The 20,550-nt window shown below is 45.8% G+C and overlaps 1 protein-coding gene across 1 annotated transcript in view; it reads left to right on the forward strand.

Annotated features, from left to right (window-relative positions):
- Positions 1 to 20,550, forward strand: part of WASHC5 (WASH complex subunit 5) — a 46,988-nt gene that overhangs the window by 5,096 nt on the left and 21,342 nt on the right. The window contains exons 3-18 of the mRNA XM_060277622.1: positions 677 to 822; positions 2,713 to 2,797; positions 3,257 to 3,357; positions 7,775 to 7,964; positions 8,475 to 8,627; positions 9,680 to 9,793; positions 10,111 to 10,282; positions 11,740 to 11,867; positions 12,232 to 12,361; positions 14,859 to 14,971; positions 15,191 to 15,357; positions 15,955 to 16,030; positions 17,750 to 17,860; positions 17,994 to 18,134; positions 18,779 to 18,859; positions 20,061 to 20,162. Of these exons, the coding sequence (XP_060133605.1) occupies positions 677 to 822; positions 2,713 to 2,797; positions 3,257 to 3,357; positions 7,775 to 7,964; positions 8,475 to 8,627; positions 9,680 to 9,793; positions 10,111 to 10,282; positions 11,740 to 11,867; positions 12,232 to 12,361; positions 14,859 to 14,971; positions 15,191 to 15,357; positions 15,955 to 16,030; positions 17,750 to 17,860; positions 17,994 to 18,134; positions 18,779 to 18,859; positions 20,061 to 20,162 (2,010 nt within the window). The remainder of the gene's footprint in view (positions 1 to 676; positions 823 to 2,712; positions 2,798 to 3,256; positions 3,358 to 7,774; positions 7,965 to 8,474; positions 8,628 to 9,679; positions 9,794 to 10,110; positions 10,283 to 11,739; positions 11,868 to 12,231; positions 12,362 to 14,858; positions 14,972 to 15,190; positions 15,358 to 15,954; positions 16,031 to 17,749; positions 17,861 to 17,993; positions 18,135 to 18,778; positions 18,860 to 20,060; positions 20,163 to 20,550) is intronic.

Genomic DNA, 20,550 nt, shown 5'->3' on the forward strand with positions numbered 1-20,550 from the left:
CTGGCCCCAATCCCAGCGTCACCAACGTGGGCGCCACCGGAGCCGGGCCTTCGCTCCAATGCCTTCGCAGAGCCATAGGAAGGCTTCCGTGGCTGCAGCCCAGTTGCAGAAGCGCTCACGTGGCTCCGCAAAGGCATCAGAGTGAAGGCCCGCCTCCGGTGCCTCCGCGGAAGCTGTGCCTTCACTCCGATGCCTTCGCGGAGCCATGGGAGTGCTTCCGCGACTGGGCCGCAGCCATGGAAGTGCTCCCATGGCTCCACGAAGGCCCAGAGCGAAGGTCCGGCCTCCAGGAGGCATCGGAAACCTCGGTTTACTTACTTCCGGTTTACAATCGTTCGTAAACCGAAAGTTCGTAAACCGAGGTGTTCGTAAACCGAGGTTCCACTGTATCTGATACCTTCAGTTTTGCAACTTTTCTCATGTGCCGATGATGCATCTTTTTAACCTGCTTTCGACACCGCAGTATTTTTAGCACCCACCCTAGTTGTGATTCTAATTTGTTTTGACTGCTGTGTTTTTATTACCGTAACCCACCCTGGGACATTCTGGTGAAGCGTGCATAATAAAACTTATCGTTACAGTAATTCACATCAAGTGCACATTGATATTTGGCAAATAATAAGATGGTCCTCTCTTTATGCCGTATTTCGTCGAAATGGTTATTTCTTCTTCGCAGGGACCTGAGCTATGGGAAGAGAAGTTGGAAGCCAAACCTGACCTCCAGGATCTAGACGACGAATTTCGCGAGAACAACATAGAAATCTTGACAAGATTCTATCTGGCTTTCCAAAGTGTTCATAAATATATTGTTGACTTAAACAGGTGCGTAACTGCTGACTCCAAAACCTGTGATCTGTCCCCCTTTCCCTCTGAAAGCTTGTGTGGTATCAGCAACTGGCAATATAAAATCGCAAGAAAATTAGATTATAGAATCGTAGAATTATAGCGTTGGAAGTGACCCTGGGAATCATTTGTAGCAGTTAATTCAAAACAGACAATGCACAATGGCACATTTATTAAAAAAGGGGGGGGAGAAGAGGCATCACCATTACATTAACAGCTGAAGAGAACATGGCATTTTCAAATGCTTTTGAAAAGGCTAAGAAGGATATAGATGGGGGAGTTGGGGCCCACAACTGAAAAGACCCTGCTGCTTGGTGCTGCTATCCTTATTTCACAAGTTGATGGTATTCTGGGCATTGTCTCTAAAGACATTGTCAGTGGACTTTGAGCCCTGTGCAAGCTACTGAAAAGGTGGGTTTAGCTGCAGCTAAATGGTAATAAGAGACAATGGCTGGGCTCATTTGCATATACTGGTGGCGCCAGCAAGGCTTCGCCAAAAATGGTGCTTGGGATGCTTGCAGTCTGTGGTGGGCTTTGCTCAAAATGGTGCCCATTGATTTCTACGGGGCAAAGCAAATGGGCTGGTGTCTAGAATGCTGTTTGTGCATGCAGACATGCAAAACATGCCCTGGGGATCGTTGCCTGACTTGACATAACGATAGCGCTGGTTGCATTCCTTTTATAATGTCTCCTGGGTTTCAGGCTATATGACTTTTGGAGACACTTTTATACAAGGAGGCAAAGCAATATATACTGACCAGTCGGCTTAGTTGATACTAAATAATGTCCCGACTGTAAAATAACTGAAGGAACAAGACTATAAAACAAATAACTGTAAAATAACAAATAGCTGTAAAAGCAAATAACTGTAAAATAACTGAAGGAACAAAACAAGGCTGCCCGTTGTCACCTTTGTTTATAATAGTTTTTAGAAGTATTGGCGCAAAAAAAGAAGAAGATGTAATCAAGATATTAAAGACGTAAGCGTGGGACAGGGACAACATAAATTAAAAGCATTTGCAGACAACGGGGTGATATCTGTGGAAGAACCAAAAGAGCCAATCTTGAAAGTATTACAAGAGATTTAAAAAAAGTTGGTGAGGTAGCAGGTCTTAAGACCCTGCTCCCTATTCTTGACACTGAGTAGTGTCATCTGCAGTAAGAAAGCCGACTGGTGCTTAAAGGGGCTGCTTATACAAATATCTCATGAAAGGTGAACGAAAGGCTTTTCCTGGGTGAGTTTGCCTCACCATGGCGGGTCGTGCATGTATTCCCCGGCGCCAAGCTTGGTACAGTGGTCCCTCAACTTACGAACTTAATCCGTTCCGAATGCACATTCATAGGTCGAAAATTTCGTAAGTCGAAAAGCGCATTCCCTTAGGAAAAAAAATATTCGGAAAAATTCGTAAGTCGATGAAACCACATTAAAAAATCGTAAGTTGAGGAAACCGCATTTAAAAGCACCAACGGTTTCCGTTTGGATGTAGAAAAATTCATAAGCATGCGGCCATTTGTCCCGTTCATAAGTCGAAAACATCGGATGTCGAGTAATTCGTAAGTCGAGGGACCACTGTATCCATCTTTCAATATGCTATGAAAACCATTTTGTACTGGCTGTCGTGAGACATCTCCCATCGAGACTCCTTATTCTTAGGGCTAGACAACCTTACCTAAGAATGGCCCTGTTGGATCAAGCCAAAGGCTACTCTGCTCTCACAGTGGCCAACCAGATGTCTGTAAACACAGCCTGAGCACAACAACACGCTCCCTTTTTGTGATTCCCAAAAACTGGTGTTCAGCAGGAGATCCGTTGCAGCTGTTAAGCCATTAACGACTGGGCCTTATTCTTGATTTTTATGCTGTTCCTAGATATCTAGATGACCTCAACGAAGGGATTTATATCCAGCAAACCATAGAAACAGTGCTACTGAATGAGGATGGCAAACAGCTGCTGGTAAGCACTCCGGCTTCTGTGCAATAATAGACTCGCCTGTTCCGCAGTTCTGTGCAGACTTGCATGGGCAAAAAACAAGGAGAGAAAGAGATTGGATTGCCATGTTAATTCTTCAGGTGAAGTGATTTACAGTGGTACCTCGGTTAATGAACACAATTGGTTCCGGAAGTCTATTCATAAACTGAAGCGTTCATAAACTGAAGCGAACTTTCCCATTGAAAGTAATGGAAAGTGGATTAATCCGTTCCAGATGGTTCTGTGGTGTTCGTAAACCGAACATTCGTAAACCGAGGTGTTCATAAACCGAGGTTCCACTGTACTGAATCAGCCTGGCTGTGGAATCACCTAAGCAATTTACTAATAATGAATTGGATCTACTAGGCAGCACTGTTTTTGGCCTTTGGAACTATTGATGTCAGTGAGCACAATATTGTTTGTTTGTTTTCCCCTGGACTGTAGTGTGAAGCCCTTTATCTGTATGGCGTCATGTTGCTCGTCATCGATCAGAAAATTGAAGGGGAGGTGCGAGAGAGAATGCTGGTTTCTTACTATAGATACAGGTATTCTGACCGTTGTTGACCATTCTTGATTCTGGCTAGCATTTCCCAGGAAGATAGCAAGGTGAACGTCTGCTGGGAATCACATGACTCAGTGGAATGGTGCCTGCTTTGTGTTCAGAAGGTCCCAGTTTCAATGGGCATGTCGGCAGCTGCCTTATACGGAGTTAGGATTGTCAGGCACACGAACCAGAGTGTGATGACATCCTACATTTCTTTCTATATAAGAAGATATTGTGCCAACGCCTTAATGAGATTATGCATAAAACAACAGTCATAATTAAGAGGTTATCAACACTAACAATTTTAAAATTAAGGATTTTAGGAAGCTAGGAAAAATAAGAAGCAGTCGGGGAACAAGAAAACTCAATCATTATTTTTAAAAAGACTGGTAGGGAAGGATGTCCTTAATTATCCACCCTGAAACAGAATGGGAGGTATCCAGGCACGCCTACCTGAAAAGGAAATTCCAGAGACTGGGTGCCACTGCTGAAAAGGTCCTGTCCCATATGCCCGCCAACCCTTATTTATCTATTTATTTGTTTGTTTGAACAATTTTTATCCTGAGATAACAAATCAGTCGCAGCCCATTTTTATCCTCGCAACAGCCCTGTGAGGTAGGCTAGGTTGAGAGATAGTGACTGGTCCAAAATCCCCCAGGGAGCTTCATGGCTAAGTGAAGATTTGAACCTGGTTCTTGCAGATCCCAGTCCAGCACTTATACCCATCACACACAAACACGGGTTTGAATTTGAGATTTGAACTTGAGATTTGTTAGGTCACATTTTAAGCTATATTATTATGATTATTTTGCAATATTTATCCATCGCCCCTCATCCAAGAGAACTCAAGGCGATTGGCAACAAACACAAAACAAAATGTATCGGCCACCAATAAAAATGTATACAATATAAAAAGATGTAAGAGAGCCAGTACAGTGGTGCCTCGCTTAACGAATGCCCTGTTAGACGAATTTTTCACTATACGAATGGATTTTGCGATCGGAGGTTGCCTCGCAAGACGACGAGTTTTTCTATGGCCGCCGCTTCGTCTTGCAAAGCGTGGCCATAGAAAAACAAACCTCCGACTACAAAGTCCAGCGTGCAGCGAAAAATTGCCAGGGCTTTTTGCCGCCTGCCTTCCCCTTGGCTTGGGGAAGGCAGGCGGCATAGGCGTAGCCAGGGGGGCAGAAGGGGGCAATTGCCCCCCTCTAGAAGCAAAAAATTAAATGGTTATGGCAGCAGCTGAGCGAGGAAGGCAGGCATCACGCCGGCGACACAGCCGCCGACTCGCCCAGCTCCAGACCAGGGAAGGGGGCTGCAGTTCCTGAAGCTGCCACTGGGGGCGCGGGGAGTCCTCAGGCTGGAAAGAAATTGCTGTTTCTCTGCCTGCCCTCTGCCTGTCTCTCTCTGTTTCTCTACCACTCTCTGCTTCTCTCTCTGCCTCTCTCACTTTCTGTCTCTGCCCCTCTCTGCCCCCTCTCTCACTTTCTCTCTCTCTCTGCCTCTCTCTCTCTCTCTCTCTCTCTCTCTCTCTCTCTCTCTCACACACACACACACACACTCACAGGGGCATAGGCAGGGGGGGCAGTCTAGTGTCTAGAATAAGCCTATCGCCAACTCTTCCCATGCACTGCTGCTTTCCTTCCTTCCCACGTTTGGGCTTCGTTTCCCTTTGTAAACGAGAGTTTAAAAGTATTGCTGGATGGCAAGAGAGCTAGGATTGGGCGAAAAGCTCAGACTCCGTTTCTCACAGCTCTTATGATTGGAGAAGACTTGTAGGCACGGAGGGGCCCTCGGCTTGGCTTTTTGGTTCGTCGGTTGAGAGGAGCACTAGCTGCGGCGCGAATGGGAGTCTTAGGGTGGTTAGTGTGTTTGGGGTGAGCGGCGGGGTGTGGGATGGCTGAAATGGGGCAGAAGCAGAGAGAGACGATGCAAGCCACTTGCTCCGTGGGGCGGGTTCACGGTGCTTTGCTAGGACAGAGAGGAAGGGGCTCCTGTTTGATTTTCATCTTTAACAGTTAAGTTGGGGGCGTCTAATGCAGATGACTAGGAGGGTAAAGCTCCCCACTTATTATTATTACTGTTACAGCGGGTTACAACAACCAAAACGCAATACTTGGAAGCAATTTAAAAGATCTTTCAGCCACAGAAGTAAGGTGGGTCCCAAAAATATACCCAAGCAGGCAAATATACAGGTTTACAGCCAGCCCTCGCAAATTATTTTGGGGTGGGGGGTTCGAGGCAACCAGCGTGTTGTGTTGACTAGGAATTTGGGCTTGGGGAGAGTTGGCTTCAAGTCCCTTTTTAGCTAAAAGTAACCTTGGACCAGTCGCTGTCTCTGAACAGCTCTTACTCAGGTAAGGTAGCCGTGTTGGTCTGGCGTAGTCGAAACAAACAAAAAATATCTGAAGAAGTGTGCATGCACACGAAAGCTCATACCAATGACAAACTTAGTTGGACTCTAAGGTGCTACTGGAAGGAATTCTTTTATTTTGTTTTGTCCTTACTCAATTCATCAAATGATGTGACATAAAAGTTCCTCCCTCCCTCCAATGAAGGAATAAGGCAGGCCCACCTCTTTCCCCTACTATTGCTTTAAATCGCAGCTGACTTCAGGGCAGCATCCCCAAGCCCTTACTCTACCTCTCTTTCCCCTACTTTAAAGCCTTTCCCTCAAACTCATGGAGCACTAAGGGGGCTTTCCCCCATGCTTTTCCCATGAGCTCTAACCACCAAGGCAAGCCAGCTTCAGAAGGAGGGAGGAGGAGGAGCCTGCGATGGACCTCAGGATTCACATATTGGACATGCCTGCCCTAGAATTATAGTATTGTAGGGTTGGAAGGGACTATGAGGATCATCTAGTCCAACCCTCTGCATTGCAGGGATATGCAGCTGTCCCATCCTTTTTAGATTTGCTCTCAGCCCTCGTTTGCCCTCCTCCACACACACACAGTTGTCTCGGGTGCTAGTCCTACTCAGAGTAGACTCACTGAAATGAATTAAAAATCCAGACTTTAATTTCAAAGGGTCTGCCCTAAGTAGGATTTAGTTGGATGTAGCCAACGACCAAAGTATCTTGCACCAGTTTACCGGAGTGCATTATTCTCAGGCTGGGGTGGGGGACTCATTTATTTATAATTGCTTAATCATATGGGACTAAATTGCATTATGTTGTAAGGACCTTTTTTATTAAATCTTAGCATTGTAAAGTTGGAAGGTACCCAAGGGTCATCTAGTCCAACCCCCTGTAAAAGCAGAAATGTAGGAATCGCAACCACCTTAAAATTGTGGTTTCATTTGCCTTTTCCGTGCTGAAATGTCACAACCTGAACGACCACGGCTTGCCCCCCCCCCTAGATTTGATCCTGGCTACGCCCATGGCAGGCGGCAAAACACCCCCACATTGCCGCACTTCTGTCGGGCGGGGGGAGGGAGGAAATCCCAGATCTGTCGGGCCGGGGTGGGAGGAAATCCCGGATCTGTCAGGCGTTTTCGCTGGCTGCCTTCCCCAATTCAAGGGGAAGGCAGCCAACGAAACACACACCCCCCCACATTGGCACGCCGTGTAAAGCCGGCATGGGGTGCAGTTTCGGAGGCTTCCGAGGCTGCACCCCATGTCGGCTTTGCGCTGTGAGAAGCGGCGGCGGGAGAAACTTCTCCTGCCTCCGCTTCTCACAGCGCAAAGCCGGCATGGGGTGCAGCCTCGGAAGCCTCCGAAACAGCACCCCATGCCAGCTTTGCGCTGCGACTTTCTCAGGGAAAGCAAGCGGGCGGGCTAGGTGTCCCCCGCTTGCGTTCCCTGAGAAGGCACCCGGCTTTCTCAGCGAAGGCAAGCGGGGGACACCTAGCCCGCCTGCTTGTCTTCGCCGAGGAAGCACGCCCGGCTTTCTCAGGGAACGCAAGCAGGGGACACCTAGCCCGCCCGCTTGCGTTCCCTGAGAAAGCCGAGTGTCGGGGGAGGCAGGCGGGAGGCGGGGTGGGGAACAGAGCACCCCCTCTTGCACTTCCACTGCCTGAGGCAGGCAGGCCCTTCCCCTTGCCTCCTGGGTTGGGCGGTTTCCACTAGGACCTAGGAGGCGAGTTCGAATCCCCACCCACCCATGAAGCTCACTGGTTGAGCCTGGGCCAATAGCTCTCTCTCTCTCTCAGCCTCAACAACAGGGTTGTTGTGAAGATGAAACTGGGATGGCATCATCAGCTTTGGAAACACATAAAATGTAAATAATAAGACCAGCTAGAGCACACCTGACATACTGCTTCTAAGGATTTGACCTCTCAAAGCTGAATTCATTTGAGATTGCGTCAGTGTCCTTGCTTGCAAGAGTCGCCCCATGTCCCTTTTTTGTGTTTGGGTCTCTTCCTCTGTTCTTCGCAGAGTTCTTTCTCCCGAAGCTCCTTTTTCTCTCTTTGCCACCCAGCGCTGCCCGTTCTGCCGATTCCAACATGGACGACATATGCAAGCTGCTCCGGAGCACGGGGTATTCGAGTCAGCCTGGAGCGAAGAGGCCTGCAAACTACCCAGAGAGCTACTTCAGCAGGGTACCCATAAACGAAACCTTCATCAGCATGGTCATTGGCCGGCTGAGGTCCGATGATATATACAACCAGGTGAGTCGCAGCGTGCCGGGAAAGAACTGTTTATTTACTTGTTGCGTTTCCATCCTGCCTTTTCCTCCAAGGACAATCCTGTGAGGTAGGTTAGGCTGAGAGGCAGTGACTGGCCCAAGGTGAGCATCATGTGACTGAGTGGGGATTCGAACCCAGACCTCCCAGGTGCTAGTCTAACACTCTAGGCCAGGCATCCCCAAACTTCGGACTACAATTCCCATCTTCCCTGACCACTGGTCCTGTTAGCTAGGAATCATGGGAGTTGTAGGCCAAAACATCTGGAGGGCCGCAGTTTGGGGATGCCTGCTCTAGGCACTGCATCTCACTGGTTCTCAGGGCGCCTCTAGGCCTAACTTACACTCATAATAACAATTTTATTATTTATACCCAAGCCACTTGGCGCGGCTACCAATGCATATAAAAATATGATTAAAAATATACTGTTCTATGTCTTCATGGTGTCCGCTGACTCTTTGTCTCCCTCTTCCTGCTGCGCTCCTTTCATTTCAGGTTTCCGCGTACCCGTTACCAGAGCACCGCAGCGTCGCCCTCGCTCCTCAGGCGGCCATGTTGTACGTGGCCCTTTATTTTGATGCCTCCATTCTGCACACGCAGCAAGCGAAGATGAGGGAGATCGTGGATAAATATTTTCCAGACAACTGGGTAAATACGGTTCAGAGCTGAAGTAATTTGGAAACGCATCTCCTCCTTGTTCGTTTCTTATTTCCTGCACTTTATGTGCTTCTTTTCTGCCGAGGCAGCCGAGTGCAAAGGCTTACAACTTAAAAAAAACACGCTAAAACAAATGGATATTAAGCATAGAGCGCAGGGGCGAGGAACCTGAAGCTCCGGGAACAATGTGGCCCTCAGGCCACTCTTGTCGGGCCCTCAGGACTTTCTTCAGGCCGCACCATCTCCCTAGCCACGCCCCTTGCCAACCCTCATGTACAAAAGTACGTAACATTTGCTCCTCCCACATTTGCCTCTGGCCCCACCCACCACTGGCATGTGGCCCCTGGAAGGTAGATATCTGGCCCCTCGGGCTGAAAAAGTTTCACCACCCCTGATTTAGAGCGAAAGAGGTTTTCCTCAGGCCAGCGGGGAGTCCTGCACTCTGTCCTGAGGTGTTCCCCCCCCCCCATTCGTAGCCCCCCTCTGGGAAGATGGAAAGGGAGGCTCCCACCACAGTTCCCTCAGGACATGGCAACGTGCTTTCTGCCTGGGCTTCCTCCCCTGCCAGCCCCGCCCCCTGTCGAACCGTTTAGACCAGTGTTTCCCCAACTTAGGCCTCCAGCTGTTTGGGGACTACAACTCCCATCATCCCTAGCTAGCAGGACTGGTGGTCAAGGATGATGGGGGTTGTAGTCTGAAAACAGCTTGGGAAACCTTCGTTTAGACTTTGCTGGGTTCCAGCTTCCCAAACATAGCTAGAAGACGGGCCAGCGTTGCTTCTCACGTTGGCCATCGCTCGTAGGTTTTGTCGGCAGAAGAACGGCAGAAGCATAAATGCGAGTATCCGGGATGACTTGACGTGATAGGAGCTTGGCTGGGGAAGGGCCGTAGCTCAGTGGTACGGCATTTGTGGTATGGCATGCAGAAGGTGCCAGTTCGAATCCCGAGCGCTGCCAGGGAGGGCCGGAAGAAAATCCTGTCTGAAATCCTGGCGAGCCAGATAGTCCTGCAGGCTGCCTGTTACATTCTGTTTCTCTCCGCAGGTAATTAGCATTTATATGGGGATGTGTGTGAACCTGGCAGAAGTCTGGGAACCTTACAAAGCTGCGAAAATGGCTCTGAACTACACGCTGGATCTTTCCAACGTCAAGGAACAGGTTGGCGAAATGCGGTTTTCTTCGCGGTTCACGCGAATGCTTTGCGCTGAGTGGAATTTCCTCTCCTTAAACGCCCCGCTCTGTGATGCTTCTAGCTCCGCTTTTACTGCCCTGGTGCCTTCCAGGTGGACTACAGTTCCCATGGAGGGTGGGTGGGCGGGCTGGGGCTGATGGGAGTTGTAGTCCAAAGTAGTTGGAGATGGGCGAAGGCAGAGGAACGGCTTTCCGAGAGCCTCGTACAACATCCCTCTAACTTGGAGCCCTACCGATTTCCGCCTGTTTTGCAGTAACGCTCCTTTGATTTCTGTCTTTCGAAGGCCAGCAGATGCGCCTCAGTCAGGGAGCGGGTCCACACTCAGGTGCAGCAGTTTCTTAAGGAAGGCTGCTTGAGGGAGGAACTGGTGCTGGACAATATCCCCAAACTACTGAACTGCTTAAGAGACTGCAACGTGGCGATCCGGTGGATGATGCTCCATACTGCAGACTCGGGTAATGTTTTATTTATTTATTTCTTTTTTAAAAATAATTTTAAAACATCTTTATTTCCAATCTTTAAAACATTACAAAATTATAACAAAAAACAAAGATAAAAAAATTACAACTCATAACAGAAATTATGAAAATATCAAAAGCAAAGCATAAAGAGAACATCATTTCCTCTTTCCCCCCATTGCTTCCCCCCACACTTTCTCAACATCCATTTCCACACTGATATTTACTCATGCATTTATTTTCTGTAAAACTCTACAATAACACTAATAAAACTAAATCCAACTCTGTTTATTTTATATTTCTCTTCATATCTCCTACTCAACGCATGTTAGCATTTCCTCTTTCGAACAATGCTTTTTCATGTAATCATCATAGCTTTTCCACTCACTCCTTAATTTTTGCTTGGACTGGTTCCTTACTGCTGCTGTCAATTTTGCCATCAAGAGGTATTCACTCAATTTATTAATCCATTCTTCTTTAGATAGTACTTTACCCGTTTTCCAATTAGCTGCTATTAAGATTCTCGCTGCTGTGCTTGCATACAGAATGTTTTACACCAGGGTGGATTTGATTTAAATCACAAGTCAGTAAGACTTGATTTAAATCATGTGGTTTTTTTTTTACAGAAAGGCTCATTCTTGCCGGTATAATCTTAATATTTACAACCAGATGAAGGTTTTGTTTTTGGAATAATAAATTTTCAGAGCACTTTTTACAGTTACAGTATATAAAAAATGACTGATTTGGTTATACTGTTAGAAATACATAGACTGATAATGATGAAATTATTGTGAGGTTCAATAAATTAACGCTTTATATTTGGACAACTTTTCCGCTGTACTTTATTGGGAGGAGAAAAACGATCGTTTCCGTAATAAAAATTTAAACAATTTATTTAGCTGAAACAATAACATTATAGCATGTTTCCATGTTTTTTAACTGATGTGGCTAAACAATTAAAACAAAAAACTTAGACTGAGTTTTAGCACACATGAAAAACTTAAAAACAAATCCGTATTTCCTGATGAATGGCCTTGGACCAGGCATTCCCAAACTGCAGCCCTCCAGATGTTTTGGCCTACAACTCCCATGATCCCAAGCTACGAGGACCAGAGGTCAGAGATGATGGGAATTGTAGTCCAAAACATCTGGAGGGCTGAAGTTTGGGGGGTGCCTGCCTTGGACTATAACGTTAGTTAAATAGAAAACTAAATTTTGAAGGATTTTCCCTCCAAAAGCATTTTATTTTACAAATGCAATTTAAATCAAACCAATCCAATTTAAACTTTAAAAAAATCATTTTTAATTTTTTTTTAATCATTGATTTTTATCCACCTTGTTTTATGCTCATGCGACCAAGAGCACATTAAATCTTCCCTGTTGATATTGTTGAGGGAGAAGGTGGGTGTTCAGCAGCAATCGAGGAAGCCTTCACTTTCTCCTTTTTTCCTTAGCTTACGATCCAAACAATAAGCGCCTCCGCCAAATAAAGGACCAGGTTCAAACAGATTCGAAGTACAACCCCAAGATCCTTTTCCAGCTTCTCCTGGATATAGCACAGTTCGAATTCATATTGAAAGAGGTAACGGAAACATCCTTCATACACACATCCCATGCCTAGAATGCGCTTGTGAGAGAACCGTACACAAATCAGAGGCTTGCTTTGACATTTCCCCTACATTCATCTGTGCTACCGAAGAAGCAAGTCACTTTTTATTTGTTAAAGTGGCTTGCCTCTTCAGCTCGTAGGGGGAAACTGCACAGAAACCCCCAACTTTTCAGCTTTATTTTTCTATTTTCAGCATAAATGTGGGTTATCTCCCAAAAGCCTACAACGGGTCCCCAGTATAGATCAATCCACGCCAAATGGTATTGTTGCTATCGCTGTAATTTTCCACTCGCGGCAGGTTGTTCTGTTTTAGACTGAGGTCTTGCTTTTTCATCAGATGTTCAAGCAGATGCTCTCCGAAAAGCAAACAAAATGGGAAAGCTACAAAACGGAAGGGTCAGAAAGGATGACTGAGCTGGCTGATGTCTTTTCAGGCGTTAAGCCTTTAACAAGAGTGGAGAAAAATGGTAAGGGCCGTTTAAAGTATAAATTTTATTTTTCAATTTTGGAAATTAACTTCCCAATGAACATAAATGTTTTGACTTTCCTCTACCCCTTTTGCAGTTTCTTATCATTTTAATTTTTAATACTGCATTTCCTACATGATTCCATTTATCAGTTAACTCTCTGGTTTTTCTTTAATATTACCTTTAACTGCTTGTTTAATGTTAAGCCTGCTGGTGGACGTAAATGTATACAGAAACTTTTCAAATATTTCTCAGATTTTTCCCCGTTCCTTAATGAATTTTCTTTCTTCTTGGTTTCTTATTGTTCCAAGAGAAAAATGGTAAATTGGGGAGGGGGAAGCAATAAGCAATACAGTCATACCTCCGTTTAAGTACACTTCGGTTTGAGTACTTTCAGTTTAAGTACTCCACGGACCCATCTGGAATGGATTAATCCACTTTGCATTACTTTCAATGGGGAAGTTTGCTTCAGGTTAAGTACGCTCAGGTTAAGTATGGACTTCCAGAACCAATTACAGTCATACCTCAGGTTAAGTACACTTCAGGTTGAGTACTCAGGAGTTTTTTAAAAAATAAATAAATACTTTTTTTTTTAAAAAAAAATACTTTTTATTAAATTTTCCAATTAAAACACAATTCAATTATTTCAATTATTTCAAATTATACACATACATATCAATTAAGCCAAATATTATGCCAAATCATAAATTTTTTAGGCTTCCCATGCTTCAAAATCTGGGGATTCTAGATAACTGTTCGCACTGCCATCCTAATCCTAGTATCAAAATCTTGCTCGTAGTCCAAAATAGTCCCGATCTTTTCCAACAGTCTACTCCGCAGACCCGTCTGGAACAGATTAATCCACTTTCCATTATACTTTCAATGGGAAAGTTCGCTTCAGGTTAAGTATACTTCAGGTTAAGTACAGACTTCTGGAACCAATTGTGTACTTAAACCGAGGTACTATTGTATTTTCTATTTCCTTTGAGGTAAGGCTTTTGCGAGCTCATTTATATTATGTTTGGTTATGGGGTTCCAGCTAGACTATAATTCTGACTGGCAACTGGTTCCGAGCAGAAGACTTTCCAGCTTACGAAATTAACCTGCGCTGCTTTAGTGAGAGATGCACGGGATCTTCTTCATGTCGCCAAGCTTTGTAGGCTCTGCAAAGATTTGCATTGGTCAATTTGAATCAGTAGCAGCCCAACTCACCATTGCAAGGATGAGCATCTGTGCGCCTTCGTCTTGTAACCCTAAAGGCGAACCACAGTTTGTCTGGGTTCAGACACCCCAAGAGCCTTGGTCTTAAAAGGGAAATGAAACTTTCTTCCTCATGGCCACATGGGAAGGGGAAACACACGAGCCCAAACTTTGTTGTGGCTAAATTGGGGTGGGGAACTGGTTAGTCTTCCAGATGCCGTTGTGCTCCAACTCCCATCTCCCTCAGCCATCATGTCTCAGTGATCAAGGATAATAATAATAATAATTTATTATTTATACCCCGCCCATCTGTTTGGGTCTCCCTCACCACTCTGGGCGGCTTCCAACACACATCAAATACATTAAAATATCATAGACTAAAAACTTCCTTAAACAGGGCTTCCTTTAGGTATTTTCTAAATGTCAGGTAGTTGTTTAATCTCTCTGACCTCTGATGGGGGGGGCGTTCCACAGGGCAGGTGCCACTACCAAGAAGGCCCTATGCCTGGTTCCCTGTAGCTTTGCTTCTTGCAGTGAGAGAACCGCCAGAAGGCCCTCGGCGCTGGATCTCAGTGTCCAGGCAGAATGAGGAGGGTGGAGATGCTCCTTCAGGTATATAGGACCGAGGCCGTTTAGGGCTTTCAAGGTCAGCACAAACATTTTAAATTGTGCTCGGAAACGTACTGGGAGCCAATGTAGATCTCTCAGGACCAGTGTTATGTGGTCCCGGAGGCCGCTCCCAGTCACCTGTCTGGCTGCCGCATTCTGGATTAATTGCAGTTTCCGGGTCACCTTCAAAGGTAGCCCCACATAGAGCGCATTGCAGTAGCCCAAGCGAGAGATAACTAGAGCATGCACCACTCTGGCGAGACAGTCCGCGGGCAGGTAGGGTCTCCGCCTGCGTACCAGATGGAGCCGGTAGACAGCTGCCCTGGACACAGAATTAACCTGTGCCTCCATGGACAGCTGTGAGTCCAAAATGCAGGGGCACAGTGACCCCATTCAGGACCAGGGAGTCCCCCACACCCGCCCGCAAGGATGGTGGGATCTTCAGAGATTAGTCACTTCTGTGCAAAATTACGGTTTCATGTGCAAGCACAGAATTCATGTAAATGTGTACAGCGCAAACTTTAGGGAAACTACCCCCCTCCTGGCCCTGACACATTTTTGTTTCTTTCAAAATAATTCCTTGATATTTGGATGTTTACAGTTTCTGAACTTGTGGCTGGTAGCATGCTCTCTTCTGGTTTCAGTTGCACTAATTTAATAATTTGTCCTGTTTTCCCACTAAAAACAGAAAATCTGCAAGCCTGGTTCAGGGAAATCGCCAAACAAATAATGTCTCTGGATTACGATGACTCCACTGCAGCAGGCAGGAAAACTGTGCAATTAATACAAGCTTTGGAAGAGGTAAGGCAGAGGAGGTGGTGGTCATGCCATTTTTTGGGTATAATTTCTTATGTGGACTCAAGCAACATTGTCATAAGACCAGTTGCTATAGAACTCCATACCAATTGGGATTTATTTAAGAAGTAGCTAAATTTAAAATCTCTTCTGTTTGTTTTTAGGTGTTCTAATAAAATAAAATAAAACTCCAAAAAAACTACATTTCTAATTCTTAATATGCAGGTTCAAGAATTTCACCAACTGGAGTCCAACCTACAAATATGTCAGTTCCTTGCTGACACTCGCAAGTTTCTCCATCAGATGATCAGAACCATCAACATTAAGGAAGAGGTTTTGATCACCATGCAGATAGTTGGCGATCTTTCATACGCCTGGCAGCTGATTGACAGGTAGGATCCCAGAAGCGTTTACATGTGCTTGCTGCCTCTTCTATGGAGTGTGGGACTCCTGTTCTAGTTGGTACCACCTGCCTGCTGGCTCCACCCTCCATTTCGTTTCAGTATTGCCTTTGTAGAGCTCAGCAGAAAGCAGGAGGAGGACAAAACTAGGATTAGTTGGTTCCTCCTCCCCTTGGCTTTGGCGCCATCTACTGTTGGGCTCCTTGCCTTCTGCCCTACCAGACCCAAAGAGCACATGCGGCCACTCCCTGTTTCTACATTGTTTCTCACTTGGGTTCGCTGCACTTCCGACTCAGTGTCTGAGTCAGGCTGAAGCAAAGCTGAAACAGATTTGAGTCTACAGATTTCAGCGTTGTTCTACAGTGGCAAGCAAAGTTTTAGGCAGGGGTCTCTACTTTGAGATGTCAGGGCTTGAATGTTTGGCTTTCTGCACACAACATGCACGCTGTACCACTGAGCTATAGCCCTGAACTACAGTGTCAAGGTGGTGTGACCGAGAATAGCACTAGCCTGACAACAGGATCATAGAGGAATGACTTCAGGTGCCAGTTCTGATCTTAATTTCCCCTCCTCCCTTTTTCCCCCCAGTTTCACATTTATCATGCAGGAGAGCATCAGGGCAAGCCCATCTATGGTAACGAAACTCAGGGCCACGTTTTTAAAGGTAAGTAGGAAAGGGGGCTTTAAGAAAAACTGGCACGATCTGGGCGTTATTAATTTACTTTTGCAGAAACCGAAGGGTATTTCCTGCATATAACACCTCTGCACCAGCTCGCAGCCAAACAGATCTTGGTAATCTTTCAACTCGCAGAGTGGCGCTTCCTTGGTGATTCTGCAAACTTCAGAAATTGCAGAGGGGTTTTGAGCATGAGATTCTTGAAGCTGCCTCCTCCCCTACTTTCTGCGCTCTCCACTTCCAGTTTGGGATTGAAGTCCAGTCCTGCTGGACCAAACACAATGTTCACATTAAATTCTGGATGCCCTGCAAGCCAATCAATTTTACTTTGAATATTGTTGGCATCCATCCGTCTCAAGAGAAAATGGCGTGCACCTCCAGGGGTGAAGTTAAACTGCAGAAGAATCACAGCGCCTGCTGTGGCTGCTGAGACCGGTAACTCGTAACTGCTGCCTCCCACAGGGTTTTTGCTGCATTACCAGCATCAAATGGACCTCTGCGGGGTGCAGGCTGGGTACGGAGGTCCTAGGCTGCCCACACGACAAGACCCCCCCCCCCTTTCAGCCTCGCTGATTTGGTCCAAAGGAAAGCAGAGCAATATGTTTGGCACCAGCTGGGCTGGAAGGAGGCGTACAAGGCACCATCCAACTGCCTTAGGGACTCCATTCTGGATTTATGCAGGCTTTGCTTCTTAGCCTTTTCTTCTGAAGATGTTCCGCAAAGCAGCAGGTTAACTTTGACTAAAACTCATGGTTATCTCACCTGCATTAGCAATGGGGTGGATTTGATTTAAATCACAATTTAAATCACTAGTCCATAAGACTTGATTTAAATATCTCTCTCTCTCTCTCTCTCTATATATATATATATATACATACACAGAAAGGCTCATTCTTGCTAGTATAATCTTGCTGGTATAATATTTACAACCAGACGAAGGTTTTGTTTTTGGAATAATAAATTTTCAGAGTACAATGGTACATGCCCCTCTTCTTACGTATACTTCGGGATATGCACGCAGCAAACCCGGAAGTGTATTTCTGGGTTTCGCTGCATGCACATGTGCAGAAGCGCTCTATCACGCTGTGCGCATGCGCAGAACAGTCACCTCCTGTTGCAGAAACCTTGGGATCCAACCAGAGCTCCAGAATGGATCCCGTCCGCAACCAGAGGTACCACTGTAGTTTATACAGTTATATCAGAAATTACTGATTTGGTTATACAGTACTATTGGAAATACATAGACAGATAATTATGAAATTATTGTGAGGTTTAATAAGTTAACTGTTTATATTTGGACAACTTTTCTGCTGTACTTTGTTGGAAGGAGAAACACAATCATTTCCTTAATAACAATTTAAACAATTTATTTAGTTAAAACAGTAACATTATAGCACCTGTATCCATGTTGGTTAACTGATGTGGTTAAACTTTTTTTATAAAAAAAAACCTAGACTGAGTTTTAGCCACACATGAGAAACTTAAAACAAATCCTTCCTTCCTAATGAATGGCCTTTGGACTATAATGTAACTTAAATAGACAACTATCTTTAGAAAGATTTTTCCTCCAAAAGCAATTTATTTTAAAAATCTGATTTAAATAAAAAGAAGTCTGATTTTTTTGGTTTGTTTTTTTTTAAAAAAAAAACACATTTATTTTTATCCACCCTGATTAGCAACCTAAACCCTTATTCCTTCTGCTTCCAGCTGGCTTCAGCTCTCGATATGCCTCTGCTTCGCATCAATCAAGCCAACAGCCCCGACCTTCTGAGCGTGTCTCAGTATTATTCTGGTGAATTGGTTTCCTACGTGAGAAAGGTAGCAACTTCCTCCTAATCCTCCATTTTTTGTTTTAAAAAGGGGGGTTGGATATTTGCTTTTGTTTTACACCTAAAGAGAGCCTTTATTAACCTGTGTCCGTTCTTTCTGGGATTTGCCTGTGGGGGGGAAGGTTTTGCAGATCATCCCCGAGAGCATGTTCACATCTCTCCTGAAGATTATAAAGCTGCAGACTCACGACATCATCGAAGTACCTACCCGTCTGGACAAAGACAAGCTGCGGGATTATGCCCAGCTTGGGCCACGATATGAGGTGCGTCGTAGCTTTAAAAGGCCAGGGACGCATTGATAAGAATGAGAGGCACAACAGATTGTTGCAGCATGGAGTTATCCTCTTCAGGGCTCCGCTCCGTTCCGCTCCCGCTCAGTTTTCCTTTCTCCTCCCGCTGCTGAAATAAAGATGAAATAAAGGAGGTTTTTCAGCAGAGCTGATTTGAACTCCCCATGCAGGAAGCCCTCAAACCCAGCCCACCGATACTTTTTGATGATGTCTTGTGAAACCACCCTGGGACCTTTGAACTAAGAAAAGCATTGCATAAATGGAATAAATAATTTCAACATCATATAATTTATTATATCCCGCCCATCTGGCTGGGTTTGCCCAGCCACTCTGGGCGGCTCCCAACAGAATATTAAAAATACAGTAAAACATCAAACATTAAAAACTTCCCTAAACAGGGCTGCCTTCAGATGTCTTCTGAAAGTCAGAGAGTTGTTTATTTCTTTGTCATCTGATGGGAGGGCGTTCCACAGAGCGGGTGCCACTCCCGAGAAGGCCCTCTGCTGTGTTTCGTTTTGCTTTTATTCAACATGTCGGGAAGGAGGGGAAGCGACCATTACTTGCCCTACTATAATTGTTGCCTTTTTAACTGCTAGCTTCTCCTCCTGTCCCCAAAGGTCGCTAAGCTTACGCACGCCATCTCGATCTTCACAGAAGGCATTCTGATGATGAAAACAACACTGGTTGGAATCATCAAGGTAATCGTTTTGCACTGCAGCAGGCTGGAGAAAACTTGAAAGCTGTAGGTCCCCTAAGGCAGGTGCAGAGTGCGGCAAGACAAGAATAGGCCTTTTCGGTGGTGGCTTCCATGGGATGCTCTCCCCAAGGAAGCATGCCTGGTGCCCTCACTGTCAGCTTTTAGGTGCCAGGCTAAAACTTTTCTGCTTGTTGCAATGCTAGAGCTCACTCTTTCCATAGTTCCTGTAGGACAAGCACTTTTAGGAACGATATTTCTGTGCATTTGGTGATAATAATAATAATAATATTTTATTTATACTCCGCCCATCTGGCTGAGCTTCCCCAGCCACTCTGGGTGGCTTTCAACAGAACAGAACATTAAAATGCAATAATCTATTAAACATTAAAAGCTTCCCTAAACAGGGCTGCCTTCAGATATCTTCTAAAAGTCTGGTAGTTGTTTTTCTCTTTGACATCTGGTGGGAGGGCATTCCACAGGGCGGGTGCCACTACCGAGAAGGCCCTCTGCCTGGTTCCCTGCAACTTGGCTTCTCGTAGTGAGGGGAACCGCCAGAAGGCCCTCGGCACTGCGCCTCAGTGTCCGGGCAGAACAATAGAAGCGTTCATTTCTGAAAAGCAGCTCTGCCCAGGCTGGGAGGAGGAGGAGGGGTCTGGAGGTTGATGGGGTAACAGGGCTTACTGAGTGCGGGAAGTCTCTGGCAGAGAGAAATCCAGAATCGGAGACGGATACTGAAGTAGGAGAGGAAGGAGGCTGAAAGACAGAGCTGAGTCCGGCTGGTGAAGAGGCACAGGTGTCTCCCTCTCCTGCTGCAACTAGCTCCCCAACCATCTGGTCTCCCAGAACCAGGGGAGGTGTGAAAAGGGCTGGGGAGAAGTTAGCTTCACGCAGGCACAGTCTCGTATTGCTTGGGGAGAGACCCTGGAGAGGAGGAGACTTAGATGGCTGTGGCAAGGCAGGGACCTTCAGTGTCAGCAACTGCTTCGTGGGGGCAAGACCTGCTGGAGGTGAGTTGCTGTGCTCATTAGGCCTGACACTCCTGTGCAGATCCTGTTTTCGCGAATAAAGAATTAACTCCAAATTGCTCTGTGTGATTACTGCGGGCTCGCTCCTGTTACACGGCTACAAGGTTTTGCATTGACATTTGTAGGAAGTATGTGGGTTTTTGTACATAATGGCTTCTGTCTTGTTTGCTCACTTAGGTGGATCCCAAACAGCTGCTAGAAGATGGTATAAGGAAAGAGTTGGTGAAACGAGTGGCCCTAGCACTCCACAGAGGGCTTATCTTCAACCCCAGAGCCAAGGTGCCAACGCCAAACACGTCCCTCAATTTCCCCCATTTTTCTTACCTTCCCTACATCCAGTTGCTGTTACAGTTATATGCTTCCTTCCTTCCTTCCTTCCTTCCTTCCTTCCTTCCTTCCTTCCTTCCTTTGCTTGCTTATACTGTACAGTATTTTCTTTTCAGATTTGGGCTCTGCTCTCAAGTTTGGTTTGCATGCCATGGCAAAATGTGGTCAAGAGAAACCACGGTTTACTGTGAACAAGCTGAGTGCTGGCGCACGCAGCTCAAATTGCCCTCGTTTGACTCCTTCCCTCCAAGCAGGAACCAGAGCTCTGACTTAGTGCTGTGTGCAAACCAGCAGAAGGGGATTGTTTCTCTCCAAATTACCTCAGAGACAAATCCAAGAA

Source organism: Zootoca vivipara, chromosome 8 (genome assembly GCF_963506605.1).
Source record: "Zootoca vivipara chromosome 8, rZooViv1.1, whole genome shotgun sequence".
NCBI classification, from domain to species: domain Eukaryota; kingdom Metazoa; phylum Chordata; class Lepidosauria; order Squamata; family Lacertidae; genus Zootoca; species Zootoca vivipara.